At 62.9% G+C, this 15,049-nt stretch overlaps 1 protein-coding gene across 2 annotated transcripts in view; it reads left to right on the forward strand.

Annotated features, from left to right (window-relative positions):
* Positions 1-13,414, forward strand: part of ITPK1 (inositol-tetrakisphosphate 1-kinase) — a 127,941-nt gene extending 114,527 nt beyond the window's left edge. Inside the window, exons 5-10 of one of the 2 annotated variants that reach the window (XM_012724715.1) lie at positions 2,555-2,653; positions 2,931-2,971; positions 4,950-5,115; positions 8,511-8,636; positions 9,758-9,825; positions 13,049-13,414. In XM_012724715.1, coding sequence (XP_012580169.1) covers positions 2,555-2,653; positions 2,931-2,971; positions 4,950-5,115; positions 8,511-8,636; positions 9,758-9,825; positions 13,049-13,276 — 728 coding nt within the window. In that variant the 3' untranslated portion in view covers positions 13,277-13,414. The remainder of the gene's footprint in view (positions 1-2,554; positions 2,654-2,930; positions 2,972-4,949; positions 5,116-8,510; positions 8,637-9,757; positions 9,826-13,048) is intronic. The other variant, XM_012724716.1, reaches the window with a different exon arrangement.
* Positions 13,415-15,049: the final 1,635 nt, after the last annotated feature.

The following is a 15,049-nucleotide window of genomic DNA, read 5'->3' on the forward strand; positions in this document are numbered from 1 at the left end:
TCCTTTGGTTTTTCTATACAAGATCATATTATCTGTAAGGAGAAATAGTTTTATTTCTACCTTCTAGTCTGGATACTTCTAATTCTATTATTTTGCCTAATTGCCCTGACTAGAACCTCCAATCCAATGTTGAAGAAAAGTGTCAGTCCAGCCCTCTGTGTCTTATTCTTGATCCTAGGAGGAGCATCCTGTCTTTAATCATAAGTAGGGTGTCTTGAGTTTTTGTAAATTTCCTTAATTCAGGTTGAGGAAATTTCCTTCTATTTCGGCTTCATGTATTTTTATCATGAGAAGGTGTTAAATTTTGTCAAGTGCCTTTTCTGTCTACTGAGATGATAACGTGACCTTTGTCTTTTATTCTGTTAACACTTTTTCTACTAGGGAGGCCGTGGTCAAAGTAAGGATTTGAAAGCCAGTGAGACACCCTCCCTGTACTGCCTCCCCCCACCCCCACCCCCACCCCTGCCACGCACCTGTGTAACTCTGGGCAAGGTTTCCACCCCTCCACTCTCCTAGCACATAACATGGGCATTTTATCGATCGACAGTCTTCAGTAACGTCAAGTCTTGATGGGTGGGAGTTGGCATTACAGGGGTGGGGGTAGAGTGGGTGGGCATTGCTAAGCCAACCTGAGAATCAGCTGTTTCACTTGCTCTGGTGGTGGGGCTTCCAGATGTTCTGACAGGAGGTAGTTTGACTATACAGGGGGGCTGGGGTCAAGCTTGTTCCAAGCTCCGTCCAGCCCAGGTGCCTGCTTAGCCTACCTGCCCCAGAATGCCCCAGCACATCAGGGTCTGGAGTCTCACCTCCCTCTGTCCTGGCCTCAGGGACTGCGTGCTCACAGCAACATGCTTCTCCACATAAGATACCGCCTTCTGCCACCACTGCACCTCCTCCCCCAACAGCCATGGGAGAGCCCACTGGCTCTGGGCCGGGGTGCAGAAATGGGGCCTTGTATCAGTGATGGTGTGTAATAACCGAGAGGCAGGACATACCCTTCCCTCCCCTCACCCCCCCAGTTTTTCTGACTTTCTTTTCTTGGCCTGCCATGGGAGCCTGGCTCTTCCTGCTCTGTTGTTAACCATTATGTGACCTTGGACAAGACTGTCTCCTGTGGCCTCTGTTTGGCATCTGTCCACAGGGACTCAGTCACAGCACTGGGGCAGGGGGATGGGGGTGCGATTAGCCAATGGTACAGAGGGCCTGCAGCTGTCTGCCAGGGCCCCCCCACACACACTGGCTCCAGACCACCCTCCTGGCATCTCCAAGAAGCTCTGTAGCCCCCAAGTCTGTCAACACCCTTGTGCCTATTTGAAGTTTGGAATTTGCAGGTGGGGTTGGGAGGGAGATTAAAACATTCTAATAAGCCCAAAGAGTTCACGCGCCTTTGTCTGAGGCACGTGAGGCTGGTTCTCACTTGTGGCCAACGTGCTGACCACCTCGCTGGGCGCTCTTGGACACAAGCCAGCTGCTTTGCTTGTTTAATCTGGGTCTGGGTTCTGAGTGTATGGGTGGGGGTACCCTCCCCTCTCTCTAGTGCTCAGCGTTTCCTGACCCCTGTGCCCAGAAAGGCCGGGTTGTTCCACCTCCTGAGAGACTGGGGAGGGCACCTGCCAATGGCACTGAACTATAAGCACGGAGAATCAGGGCACATTCGGCTCACCCACCGGTGACTGCTTTGCCATCCAGTGCTTGGCACTGGGCACGTCCTAACCAGACACATATATGCTGCTTCTGGAAGTTTTCAGAGAACCAAACACGCCCTGAACCTCCGGGGTAGGTGCGTGGAGGAGGCAGCACCCTCTGAGACCGGGGCTGGCCGGGCAGGGGCAGGGCGCGGGGCCGGCGTGGCGTGGCTGCGGGGGCAGGGCAGCCGGGTGCCTGGGCTGGCGCTGGCACTGCTGACGCGCGGGGTGGGAGCTGTCATTCGCCTCCCACCTTGTTAGGTAACGCAGGGGCCTGTAGTCTGCCCTTGAGGGAGAGGGCATGTAACTGCGACCCGTTTGTTAATCTCTGCGACCTCAGCATCCTCTTCGTGGGATTATTTGCGGATCTCGGAGGGATGCCTGGCCCCTCTGAATGCAGCATGGCCCTGCGACGGTTGTTAAGCGGATACAGCCTATGGTGGAAAAGTCTTTATAGACCAGAAAAATGGTCGTGGTTTATTGAGTGAAAATTCAGGTTGCAAGACAGTTTCCTGTTGTAAAACTGTGTGTGTGTTCAAGCGTCTGCGCGCCCGAAACGAGGACCCGGGAGGTGGTAGGGGCAGGGCTGTCTGCGCGTGTCTGGTTTCTCCTTGTCTTTGATCTTCAGGTTTTCCGGCAGGTTGTATTGGTGTTTGCAATTGGCTTTATTGATTTTGTAATTATGGGGGCCTTATTAGGAACCGTAGGTAACGACTGCGGTGATTGTGTGTGTGTTCCTGTGTGACTGCAGAGTTGGGGGCAGAGTCTGCTTGGGAGAGCAGGGCTCTGCGGGCGGCCCGGGACAGGGCCTGGGAGCAGGCCTGGGTGGCGTGTGGACAGGCGCTCACCAGGCTTCTCCTCCATCCCAGATGACAGGATCTGCTCACCGCCCTTCATGGAGCTCACGAGTCTGTGCGGAGAGGACACCATGAGGCTCCTGGAGAAGAATGGCCTGGCCTTCCCCTTCAGTACGTTCCGCCCCGGCCACCTGGTGCTCCCGCTGGCTCTGGGCCCCCCACTGCATCCTGGAAACAGACCCTCCTGTGGTGTTTCTGCAGCACAGAAGATACTGTTGGGCCTGGCCTGGCAGTATCTGTCCAGGTCACCCCGAATGCAGATGCCAGCCGTGGTCACATCAGCCTACCCCCACCCTTCCCTTCCCAGGGGTGACGGGAGCTGGGCAGTTGCTTGGCAGGCCAACAGACCTTGCTCACCCTGCTCTACTTTTCTCTCTCCCACCCACAGTTTGCAAAACCAGAGTGGCTCATGGCACCAACTCCCACGAGGTGAGTGGAAATTTCGATGATCTGATTGCCGGCCAGTCCCCTCCCCCCGAAGCCTCCTACCTACTTTCAGCCCACAGTGTCTCCCGGGGAACCTTCTAGAGCCCATGTGCCAGATCCCACCCCTGCTGCTCCCGCTCCCTGTCCTTGTCCTGACCCCAGTTTGGCTTTGTGCACCCTTGCCCTGTGCCTGTGACGCCCCAAGGCCAGAATGGGTGTGCCTCTGGAGGAGCAAGCTAGGCATGCCCCTGGCGACCTGTCCTTGGCTTCTGTACCCTCAGGAGCAGTCACTCTCTGGGCGCCTGGGCCGGTCAGGCTCTGGGCCAGGCCTGGGGGCTGCTCCCTGGAACAGGTCCCTTCTCGCTGAATTTGGAAGGTGGGTGGAGGAAAGGGCACGTCCTGCTGACTGTTCATCCACCCTCACCCACGCATTCACTCAGGGTGTCCCGGCCCACCTTGGGTGCCAGGGGAGGGAGGGTGTGTAAGATGTGGGTCCTGCCCTAGGGGGAGACGGAGCCCTGGGAGTGAGAGACGTGTCAGTCTCACATGGTTCCAGAGAGGGAGCGGAGGAGCCGCCTGGGTTGGTCCTTTTGGGTCTCGCCTGTCTTCACGGTCCGGGGAACTACATCTCAGCCTTCGGCTGGGGTCCTGAGGCCCAGCCCCCCCACATAGCTGCACTTCACACCATCAGGGGAGGGCATTGCTCACCCCAGTGGGCATGGGGACTAGTTTTGCCAGCCCACTCTGCATTTTCATTTGAAGTCCACCGAACTGCTGGGGTTTTATTTTGTGCATTAGGCGGTACAAGCACAGTGGCTTGCTCCACCGTGGAACACCCCCCCCTTTCTTTTTATCACACTACTAAGCAAAACCTCAGTGTGAGGAGGCCCCCCACCATGGTGGTTATTGTTGCTGCCTTACAGGTGAGGAGATGGAGCTTGTGCGGCTGGCTGGGACTTGACCCCGTGCCTGGCTCTCCTGTGGTCTCTTATTCTTGTCCAAAGCTACAGCCTGCACACACACACACACACACACACACACACACACACACACACACACTTTTGTTTCTCCGCGGGGCCTGGTTCTCCATCTTCCTCTGCCCAGTATGAGGCCTGGTAGGGGCCTGGTAGCGTGGCCCTCTGACTGTTGTGAGGGTGGCAGTGGGCACGCTCTTGAGCAGCCACCTGTGCCAGTCCAGTTAACCCCCGGGCATCTGGAGGGTGCCTCCTGGGGCCTGGGCGAAGGTCAAGCTGGGTTCCGGCTGTGGCATCCGCCCCGAGCTATGCTGGGAGACTCAGCCGTAGCCACAGTGGACAAATTTCTCAGTTGCCTCTCGGCCCTCCTGGTTTCGCCCCCCACCCGGCCCCCCAGACTCTCCTGCCAGGGCCTGTGTCGGGCCTGGGAGTGGCGTATTCCCACATCTCCCTCCAGGGTGGCTGCTCGCGTGCAAGGGGTGACACTGCGTGCCAGCCAGACCCCTCCCTCCCCAACTCTGTCGATGTGCAACTGGCCCTGGGCCGCTCAGCTTCCTTTTCTGCACAGGGGCAGCACGCTGGTGGTGACAGAGGTCCATGTGAGGACACACCCGCGAACTTGCGAAAATGCCCGGCTGCTCAATAGGAGGCAGCCTCGTCATTGCACAGGCCCTCACCCCAGGCCTCCCTGCTCCCATTGCACCCTCCTGGGATGTGGAGGCACGTCCTCTCGGATGGCCTGAGCTCTGATGAGCACACACCCCAGGGCCCCCAGCCCCGGACCTCAGTGCGAGCCCCCCGACACGCACAGCTCCGGCGTCAGAGTCCCAAACCCTGCCGGAGAGTGGTCGAACCCCACCCCACGTTCCTGGGATTGAGAGCTTCTTGGGGCCCCTCGCCCACAGAGCCAGGGACAGGCCGTGGTGGCAGTGCTGTGGCCTTGCGACCGCTGTGTCTGAGGCCGGGGCTGGCGGACCCTGACGAGTGCTTGGCCCCTGCCTCCCCAGATGGCCATCGTGTTCAACCAGGAGGGCCTGAGTGCCATCCAGCCGCCCTGCGTGGTCCAGAATTTCATCAACCACAACGCCGTCTTGTACAAGGTGTTTGTGGTGGGCGAGTCCTACACCGTGGTCCAGAGGCCTTCGCTGAAGAACTTCTCCGCGGGCATGTCAGGTAACTGGGCCTGCACTGCTTCCACTGCCCAGCCCCGGGCGCGGCAGGGGCTGGCGTCGGCCGTCCAGTCCGCGCCTCCCGTTTCCCACACATGCGCCTTCTGGAAGGGAGGCGGTGACCTGGAGGTCGCCAGAGTTGTGAAGTGGTTGACACAGACCTCGGAAGGGAACGACACCCCCTCTGCGGCCGTCATAGGGACTCTGTCCTCCGGAACCACCGAGAGATTTCTGTCCCCAGGGCGGCTCCTGGCGCCTGCGTGTGAATGGGACTCAGGCCCAGCGTGGGGGCGGCCCGGTTGGCCGTCTGGGAGGCCGCAGGCGGGGCTGGCTTGGACATGGGGCAGAGCCCCGACAGCCCTGCCGGGTCGCCTCACTGTTTCCCACGCGGGGCACAGGGAGTTTCTTGCTGCCGAGGTGGCTGCGCTGTTTATGGGCAGCTGTGGTCTGGTTCACGGGCCGTCCTAACTGGGAGCTGGGCAGGGCAGAGGGGCAGTCCCCCCACTGTGAGCCCTCCGCGTGAGGACCCCGCATCGGCCAGTGGCTGCTGGTCCTAAGGGCCCCTCAGATGTCACCAGTGGGGCCACCGCTGGACACCGCCATCCTCTAGGGGGTTCTCTAGAGAGGAGGGGAGTCGTGTTGGGCACCAGCTGCCCACGGGACCCCAGTCCCGTTTCAAAGCCTAACACTGAGATGAGGACTCGCTGGTGGGGGGCTGCTCTGGCGCCCCTCCCGGTGGCTGGAGGCGGCTCCGAGGCGCCTCCTGGGCTTTGCGCGGCGGCCGAGTCTTGGAAGGGGCCGGCGGACCGGCTTGGCCTGTGCCCAGCGTGCTGTGCGACGCTGTGGGCTGGACCTGCTGCCGCTTTCTGAGCGGCCTCAGCTGCTTTGGCTTCTGAGCAGCAGCGCATCTTCCTCACGCCCCTCCTGGAGGCAGCCACCACCTGTCAGCGTCCACTTCCCCGGCTCCAGGCCGCTCCTCTTGAGTAAAGTTAGCTGTTCTCCCTGTCAGCCCCCGCCCCGACCGCTGTCCCTCCCATTAACCCGGCCCCGACAGCCGGCGACTGAACTGCCATTTCCCTCCCCTGGGCACAGGTAGGTGGGCTCCAGGCTGCACTTCGGGGTTCCGGACAAGCAGTCCCCACGCCCGGACAGCGGGACGGTCTGGGGCTGAGGGGACCAGCGTCCTGATGCTCCCTTCGTATGTGATCTGCACCAGCAAGAGGCATTCTTACCAGTTGTGGGTTGGAAGAGACAGATGTTTCATGAATTCTGTTTCCTGATTTTTAGAAATAGACACTTTAAAGCTGTGGACCATTTACGGCTTTAAAAGTTGTTTGAAACAACAAACCCCAGGTGCAAAATCACTCCATTTCCACCCGGAAGGCGTCTCCTTTTTCTCGGGGTGCTGGCCACGTGCTGGGCCAGCCTGTCCAGACGCTGGGGCCGCGTGGCCTGCACCTCTGTCCACTCGCTTCCAGATTGCCAGTTTTCCGTAACTTTCAGCCTGGCGCCGAATACGCAAGCTGATAAACACGGATGATTCTCAGACACGCGAGTAACCTCCAGGGGGCCTGTCCACCCGGGCCCAAAGCCGATTTCCTGTCTGCTGTCTTCGGGGCGCCGTGCCGGAGGGGTGCCTCTGTGGGCTTCGTTCTCTTACCCCAGTTCTCTCCCTCTGGGGGAGACGCACGACCTGTGGGAGTCCTAGGCTCCCGGCAGCCTTGCCCTTGGGTCCTGGTTCCCATTGCCCGGCCTGGCACCCCGGCCGCCCCCTTTCTGGGCAGGGACGTGGGACCCCTGAGTGCGGGTTCTTCTGGATCTAGGTACAAACAGGGACGCCAGCCAGCCCGCCACCTGCAGCACGCTTCTGCTCAGACTCGCCGGTGCACTGCTCACTCACTGGTCCCGGTGACCCCCTGGGAGCTGAGGTCGGGCTCTCAGCGGTCGTGCTCGTCTGTGCCAGGCACTGTCTCGCTCCCCTTCCGTGCAGCTGACGCCAGCGAGCAGCGTCCTCAGCCTTCTGCGAAGGCCGGGCCGTCCATTTCCAGCTCCGCACGGCGCTCAGTGTGCCGCTGGAGGGGGGCTGGCGGCGGCATGTAACCGAACAGGCCTGGCCGTGTTCCCCTAGAGCCTCACGGCAAATGCTGTGGCCAGCCCGCGCTGGCCTGTAGTTGTGGTGCCCTAGGCTGCCAGGCGCTCGGAGCCTCCGGATTTCAGCACAAGCCGGGCTGCCACGCACCTGCCGTGTGCCCAGCCCAGGGCCGGGCTGTGCACGGAGCCTGCCCTTGCGTGCTTCCCTTGTGGTTGGGAGACCGCACACCGGAGGGAAGGGACAAAGGACCTCACGGCGTGGGATGAGTGTCGCTGGGCCCCGTGGGGTGAGGGAGCCTCCCAGGCAGTGGCCCGGTGGCCCCTGAAAAGTGATCCTTGACGGGGATGTGAGGAAGCCCCGGGCCAGCCTGGGCGTCACCGAGACGGTCTCGCCTGCCCCAGAGAGGCTGGAGCAGGCAGCTAGTGAGGCTGCGGAGAATGGCTGCAGTTCGCGCGCACCACCGAGTCACGGGGCTGTGGGGGCTGCGCTCGTCTTTCCTCTTCTTCTGAACCTGAGCTCGTTGGGGACAGCTGCTGGTATTCCTCATGGCCCTCTGCCGTGCTGCAGGGAGTCGCTGGTGACCCTTTGCCAGGATCTGTGCGTTTCAGGGCTCATCCGGGAACTTCGGCTTAGGGTCCCCAGGCCCAGAGAGCAGGGCCTGGCCAGCTCCGTCTTTGGAGGGAATAGGTCACTTAAAGCTGCCCCACGGGCTGCCGCTCAGGGCTTCGAGCCCTTCTAGCCTGTCTGGGCCCCGGGCAGAGTGGCGGGAAGCTGCTCCCACTCTCCCTGCCGAGTCCCCTGGCCGGAGCTCCCAGGTCAGTTAGCCAGGAAGGAGAGCATGTTGATTGATCTTGCCACAAGAAGCTGCTGGGTGATGCAGTCCAGTCCAGTGGACTCTGACATCAGAGTGCCCAGCGCCCCTCCCTTGCTGGCAGAGCCGAGCGCCCGCGGAGCCCGCTGGAGGTCCTGCGGGCCTCCAGCTCCCTGCACGTGGCTGTGTCCACCTGTTTTAGGTGCTCCCTTCCCCCCAGGCCAGTTCTGCCAGCCTGGCCCTCGCCCCAGGGAGCCAAGTGGTGGGTGGGGGTGCGCCCTGGTCTCGGTGGGGTTGAGCCAGGCTGGGCTGCAGGGTGAGAAGGTGGGCAGTGCCTCAGAGAGCAGAACACCCCCCCAGCTGCTTGAGCCCTGCTCCGACCTCTGTCCACAGGGCTCACCACCCACCAAGGCTCACTCCTTCTGGCTGTGGGTGCCCAGGAGGATGACCGTGGGGCTGCTTGGCACAAGTCCCGCAGGGTGTTTATTTTCCCCAGGCTCCTCCCCAGGACCGTCTCTCGTGCCCCCCGTCTGGACTGGCTCTGGTCGGAACGGCGGGAGGACTGTCGGGCACACCAGGGCGGCCAGGGGCCTGTGTGCCCCGCTAGCGGGAAGGATGCCAGGTACATCTCAGCGCCTGCCTGCTTGGCCTCCGCCCGAATCACTTCCTCATGCATGATCGTTGCAGCGCCGTAGTCCTGGAGCTGGTGGGTCCTTGGCAGCCAGAGCAGGGGTCCCCTCGCCCTGGCCCCTGGCATGCAGTCTTTCACCCAGGGGCTGGGTGACGGCAGCCGCAATGTCCCGGAAGGACTGAGGCAGGGCCGCTGGGGCCATGTGGGGCTGGTGCCCCAGCGCCATGCTTGGGGGCGGTCACGGGGAGGCGAGAGACAGCGCTGCAGAATCAGCCCCAGCTTGTGGTTTGGTGATTCTTGCAATCTTGTGCCCACATCTCCAAGTGCTGCCGACCAACTGATCAGCTGGCCCGTGACCTTACGTGTCCCCAGACGACCTTAGTTTACTCCCCAAAGACATTCCTACTCCGGATGAATCAACTCACTGATTGCTCATTGCTCTCATTCTTGGGATCGGTCTACCTCTCTGGGCACCCCCGGCGGGACAGAGGGGCACGGGCTGCCTGGGAGGTGGGTGTGGTGGGGGAGTTGGGGGCGTGAGGGGCCGAGGGCATTTCAAGAGGCTGTGCCGGCCTCCAGAGGCAGACAGCAGTGACCCAGATGCTTTCTTGGGTGGGTGCTGTAGAAGCCCATGTTCTAATCTGCTAGGCCGCCCCTCAGTAGCTGGGAATGGCAGGGCCCTCAGTACTCTAAGCACTCACATGCTAAGCGGCAGTCTGACTGTTTCTTGAATGCCATCCCTCCCAGGGGGGATCTGGAATGCTGGACTAAAGGGCACTCACTCCAGCTTGCAGCCCTGGGCCTCCATTCTCGGGCCCACGGCTATTCCACCCAGCCCTTTCCATGTCTCAGCCCAGACAGGATGCTAAGAGGGAGGCGTAGGCTCATCGAGGCAACCATTTTTATGTGGGAGGGAAAACTGGAACAGGACCCCTGGCCGGGCACACATCCGTTGGGGGTGTTGTGTATCCAGGGTGGGGTGCCGGGTCCCTGGCTGCGGAGTCCACAGGCCCTGGGCCCGCGGCTTGGATGGTGCTGCCCCCTGGTGGCGGGCGGTGGCGTCACTGGCCCTACCTTGAGCGTCTAACTGGCTCTCGTCTTTGCTCTTCCAGACCGGGAGTCCATCTTCTTCAACAGCCACAACGTGTCCAAGCCGGAGTCGTCCTCTGTCCTGACTGCGGTAGGTCCCTCCCGCCACAGTGGCTGCAGAAAGCTGCCCTCACCTGAGCAAGGGTGTGGGGGTGCTGCTGGAGGAGCCCAGGTGGCCTGGGCTCTCCAGTGGGGCAGGGGGGAGGGACCTTTGCCCTCACGCCAGGGACCCAGGAGGTTCCAGAGGTCACACTCGCCTCACCACTTGGGCCTGTGCTGATGGCCGCACGGCTCACCCGCGCACTGCAGGTTCCTCTGGCTCCTTCTCCCAGCAGGAGGAAACCTTTGGTCATGAGGAATTTAAAGACCTGCTGCCTAAGCTGCTTTTCTCTTCATTTAAAAAAAGGTTGGGAACAACACAGCCTGAGTTTTCTTTTCCTCTCCCCATCTGTGTGAACCCAGTAAAACTGGGGAGTGACCCCTGCGGCTGTGCGCTGAGGCCAGGGGGTTCTGTGAGCAGGGCAGTCACCAGGAGTGACCGCCCGTCTCCCGCTGGGCCTGTCTGTCTGAGTTGGGAAAGGGTCAGCCTGGAGATGCTGCAGGGCCCCCTCTGCTCGTCAGGGCTCGCCCTGGCAGACCACCTGTGAGAGCGAAGGGAAACGCCGTCCCCTCCCCCTTCGGGACGGACGCCCCTGCCCGCCTGCCAGCCTGCCTGTATGAGAGTCCAGATGCCCCATGTCATCCTCCCCCCACACCCAGGACCCCACCAGCCCCCCTCTTGGCTGCAGGGGGCCCCGGCCTCGCCTAGAAGCCCTACCGCCCCATGGGATCACCCCAATCCCAGGGTGGGCCCAGCCGTGTTCTCAATTGCAGGCCCCCCATGCCCTAGAATGGGGGATTGGTTAAGAGTGTGAACATGGCGACACTACCCAGGACCCGAGGTGACCCAGGTCACCTCTCTGGCCTCGGCGTCTCCGTCCTGCTGATTGTGGGGCCTAGGAATTTCAGGGGGACAGCTGCATAGCACTGCCAGGCTTGCAGGGAGTGTTTGCAGCCACAGGGACACCGCCCACTGCCGCCGCCTCTTTCCAGTACCAGCCTGCGTTTACCACCCGTGGCAGGATCCTCGGGCCTTTATCTTGTCCTGGGATGACTGTTTGGCTTAGACAGTCAAAGGGCTTCAGGAGGATTTCTGAGATTCCTTAGCTGAGCTGAGCGAGTGTTTTTATAAACAGCGCAACACGGGGCTTTGTAATAACATGGCAGCCGCGCTCCGCCTGCCAGGCCCAGTCCGCCAGCCTTAAACGTCAGCTTCTGGGGTCCACACAGCCGCCCAGGCGTGAGTACTCTCACTGCTTCACTGCTGGGCCGAGGAGACCAGGCTCTGCAGGCGGGCGCCAGGTATGTCGTGGGCAGCAGGCCGCACGAGGCGTCTGCGGGGCCCTTGCCGGGGCTGCGCCTCGGCGCCTCACTGACCAGAGCGCCCAGGAGGCCGTGCCTGCCAGGCTGCAGCGGGTGCCCGTGGAAAGCCAGGCTGGCCCAGCTGCCCCTGGGAAGACATCCTGGCTGTGGCGTCTCGGGCGTGAGGGGTACCGCGGCTGCGTGAGGGGTGGGCGGCCCCCACGGGGAGCCCTGGCTGGGTGCGTGCCGTTTTCCGGGGGCCCAGGGTCTGTCTGGAGCCCTCGGAACCATTTCCCCATTTATTCTTTTTTGAAATTCAAGTAGAATCCGCATGACGGCGAGGCATCTTGAGTGAGAGGTGGTGCAGTGCCCCCACCTCGGTCTGGTTTCAGAGCTTTCTGCTCGCCCGAAGGAACCCCTCCCATCAAGCTCTGGCGCCCCGTTCAGCTTAGCTCCAGCCCCTGCAGCCGCCAGTCTGCCTGTGGTCGTCACGGGTTTGGGCACGCGGGGCCTGGCCGGCGCGCCCGGCTTTGCTGCCGGGGCTTCCCGGGCTCGCCCACGTGGTGGCCGTGCGGCTGGGTGCCGGGGTGGGCTGTCTCTGCCCTTGGCGTGAGCGACGCTGCCGCCGGCCGGCTGTGCAGGCCTCCGCTTCCAGCCCTCTCGGGACCTGCCCAGGAGCGGGGTTGTGGGTCCCGGGGTAGTTCTGTCTTGCCCTCTCTGACCCGGCTTCACTTTATTTCTCACAGATCAGCTGCCCTCCCCCATGGGTGCTGAGCCCATGAGACCCAGCTCTTGCTGTCCGCCCCGTGGCAGCCCGAACCCGGCTGACGTGCCGATGGCGTACGCCACCCCTGCCCTGAGCACCAGCTCCTGGCCAGGCACCCCACCCGCTGCCCCCGATTCTGTGCCCCCAGACTGCCTCCCTTCAGGTTGGGGTGGGGGCCTCGCTGCTCCATTTTGCAGATGAGCAGATGGAGGCCCGGTGAGGTGCTTTTCCCTTAAGACCCTTAAGACCCCAGAGCGAGGAGATGGCTGCAGGATTCAAATCCAGATATCTCTGCACCAGCTGTGGCTAGAGCAGGAAATGTGTGTGTGTGTGTGTGTGTGTGTGTGTGTGTTGCGTGGGAGTGGGGTGGGGTCCAGGGCAGATGGGAGGACTGGGCTGGGAGGGCCCCGCTGGCCCCATGGAAGCTTCCTGAAGGCTCGCCTCCAGCTGTATGGGAGCAGCAGATTAGCTGCTCTGGGGAACTCTGCTCCTGTGGGAAACATAGTCAGCTGCTGGTTGGGAGGGGGCTTGGTGAGCCCCCCCTGGGAGCCGGGGCCCTCCCTAGCTCCAGGCAGTAGGTGAAGACGGTCCACCGCCCACCCCACAGCCCTGGGCCTCTGCTGATGGCTGGTTGCACACCCCCCACCCCACCCCCGCCCTGTCTGTGCTGTGTTGAGCTGTGCCCAGCTCCCTCCTGCGGGTTCTCACTCACTGTGCTCTGGCAGGTGCCTTCTCCTCCCGCCCCTGCCCCGATCCTCCCCACCTCCTGGGCCCCCTACAGACTCCCCATCTCCTTCCCCCTGCTGCGGTTGGGTTTCGGAGCTAACAGACCTCGGTCCAGCCCCAGCCCCAGCCCCAGCCCCAGCCCCGTGCTCTTGGGCTGCGCAAGGCCACCGGCCCCGACCCTGAACTTCATCGCCCCTGTGTATAAATCACACTGATGCCACTGCCCCCAGGCGGTTATGGGGCCTGAGGGGTTGTGTGCATCGTCCTCCCAGCCCCTGCCCTGTCCCCGAGGACTTGGGAAGTGGCCGTCCAGGACCACCTGGCCAGCGTGTCCTGCCTCCTTCCTGGGGATGGGCCAGGGGCCTGTGTTTGGCGCGGCGCCTCCTGCCCCAGCCTGACTCCCGGGCCCGTGTCTCGGCAGCTGGACAAGATCGAGGGCGTGTTCGAGCGGCCCAGCGACGAGGTCATCCGGGAGCTGTCTCGGGCCCTGCGGCAGGCGCTGGGCGTCTCCCTCTTCGGGATCGACATCATCATCAACAACCAGACGGGGCAGCATGCCGTCATCGATGTCAATGCCTTCCCAGGTGAGCCGGGTCTGGGCGCGCCCCACCCCCAGGGCCGTCTGTGGGGCCGGGCTGAGGGCCGCTGAGCCTCAGCTGCTAGCGGGGGCCTTGGGGTGCCTGGGCACGAAGGAGGAGCTCGTAAAGCCAGCGGCCTTCTTCCAGAAAAGCCAAGAGAATGCCGCTCGGAGACCCGCGGCGAGGAGGCAGGGCGCCTGGGGCTGCGCGGGGCCGGGCACCCCCGAGTCAGGTCCAGGACCGGCTGCCCGGGGCCCTGGCGGCCTGTGCCCGGCTCTCCCAGAGCGCGTTTGCGAGCCTGGACTGGAGGGCGCCAGGGCCCCGCCTGAGGCGTGGCCTGGATGCCCCTGCGCCCTAGCTGCGTGCCGGGCTCTGGGAGTGGGGGCTCGGAGGCTCGGGCCTCGGAGGCCCCCGCAGGCAGGCCGCCCCCCTCACCGTGGCACTGCCAGGTGTCCCATGTGCCAGGGGACCCGCAGGCAGCGGCTGGTGACTTGTGCAAGGAGCCGGGAGGGAGGCCCTGCACCCTCTCTCAGCCCCCTGCCGCGGCTTCAGTCTGCGGTGGGAGGAGCTGCCTGGTAGGCCCATCTCAGCGTCACCTCTGCCAGAGGGGCGCCCTGCCCAGGCCGCTGGCACGGTGCCTGGCCCAGAGCTGGCACTCCCCAGGAGCCCACGCCGGTTTGGGCACAGGTCAGGCAGACCCTCACCTGGCACCTTGGCCTCCGGGCTCCATGTACCACCAGCCCCCCGAAAGCAGACACAGCACCCTGGGCTCTGCCCCAAGGCAGCAGGACTGTTGCTGAATAACCACCCACGTTCCCTGGAGTTGGCATGACACGACTCTCCTGCTCCCACCCAGCCTGTGTCTGCCCTGGAAACCCAGCAAGTGTCCCGGGGCCCAGGTCGACCCTGTAGCCACCCCAGCCCCAGCTCTGAAGAAGCCCTGAGTGCTGGGGTGGCAAGCACAGCGCCTTGTCTGTCAAGGCCCACAAGGACCTTGGGGCTCGGTTCCGAGCCCAGTTCCACCACCTCAGGGTTGTCCTGTCTGAACCCTGAGGCTGATCCAGGCCCTGCTCCCGGGGCCGCAGGATGCCTCTGGCCAAGGCACGTGGAGCCGCAGCCCGGCCGCAGGGTGGAGGCCTCTCACCGCCCTGACCTGCCTGCGAGGTCACGCGGCCTCCTGCGAGTTTCCTTTGCCTTTGGGCCAGTGATTTTACTTTCTGGGCCTTTGTTTCCCATCTGTGAAATGGGAAGAGAGTTGTGAAATTTGGGGACCAGGGGTACACGCAGGAATCGGAGTGCATACCGGCCACTTCACCCACTTCGTTGTGGCCCCCGCACCTGCCTCCTCGGCCGGGGCGGGCTCACGGCCCAGGGGCCGTGGACATGTCAGCGGCCCTCCCGCCCAGCCCCGGTGGGCTCTTCTACGAAAGGCCACGCGGCCCGTTTCTGCACCGTTCTCCTACCCCCACCTGCGCTGACGGCTGAGAACAGCACAGAGGGCACAAGAGGGTTTCAGTCACCCCTCAGCACCAGGCCCGGTGTGGGTGTCAGGGATGTCGGTGCCAGGGTCTCCTCCCAAAGCGCGTACCCTGGTTCATGTTCAGGGGTACACTCCCTGCCATGCTGGCTGTTCTTGGAGCGGTGCGCCCATTCCCATCCCTCCGACCAGGCGGGCGGTAGCATCTCCACCCCCGCCTCCCCCGCCTGGGGTTCTCTGGGAGTCAGCAGAATTCTTGCCCTTGTTCCAGAACCTGCTTGTTGGCTCTGAGGACATGTTTGCTGACATCTGCATCTGTGCTGAGAAATGTGGGCCCCAGCAGGCACTGGGCTTCTGCTCTGGAGAC

Source organism: Condylura cristata, unplaced genomic scaffold (genome assembly GCF_000260355.1).
Source record: "Condylura cristata isolate star-nosed mole 26May11 unplaced genomic scaffold, ConCri1.0 scaffold00013, whole genome shotgun sequence".
Lineage (NCBI taxonomy): Eukaryota > Metazoa > Chordata > Mammalia > Eulipotyphla > Talpidae > Condylura > Condylura cristata.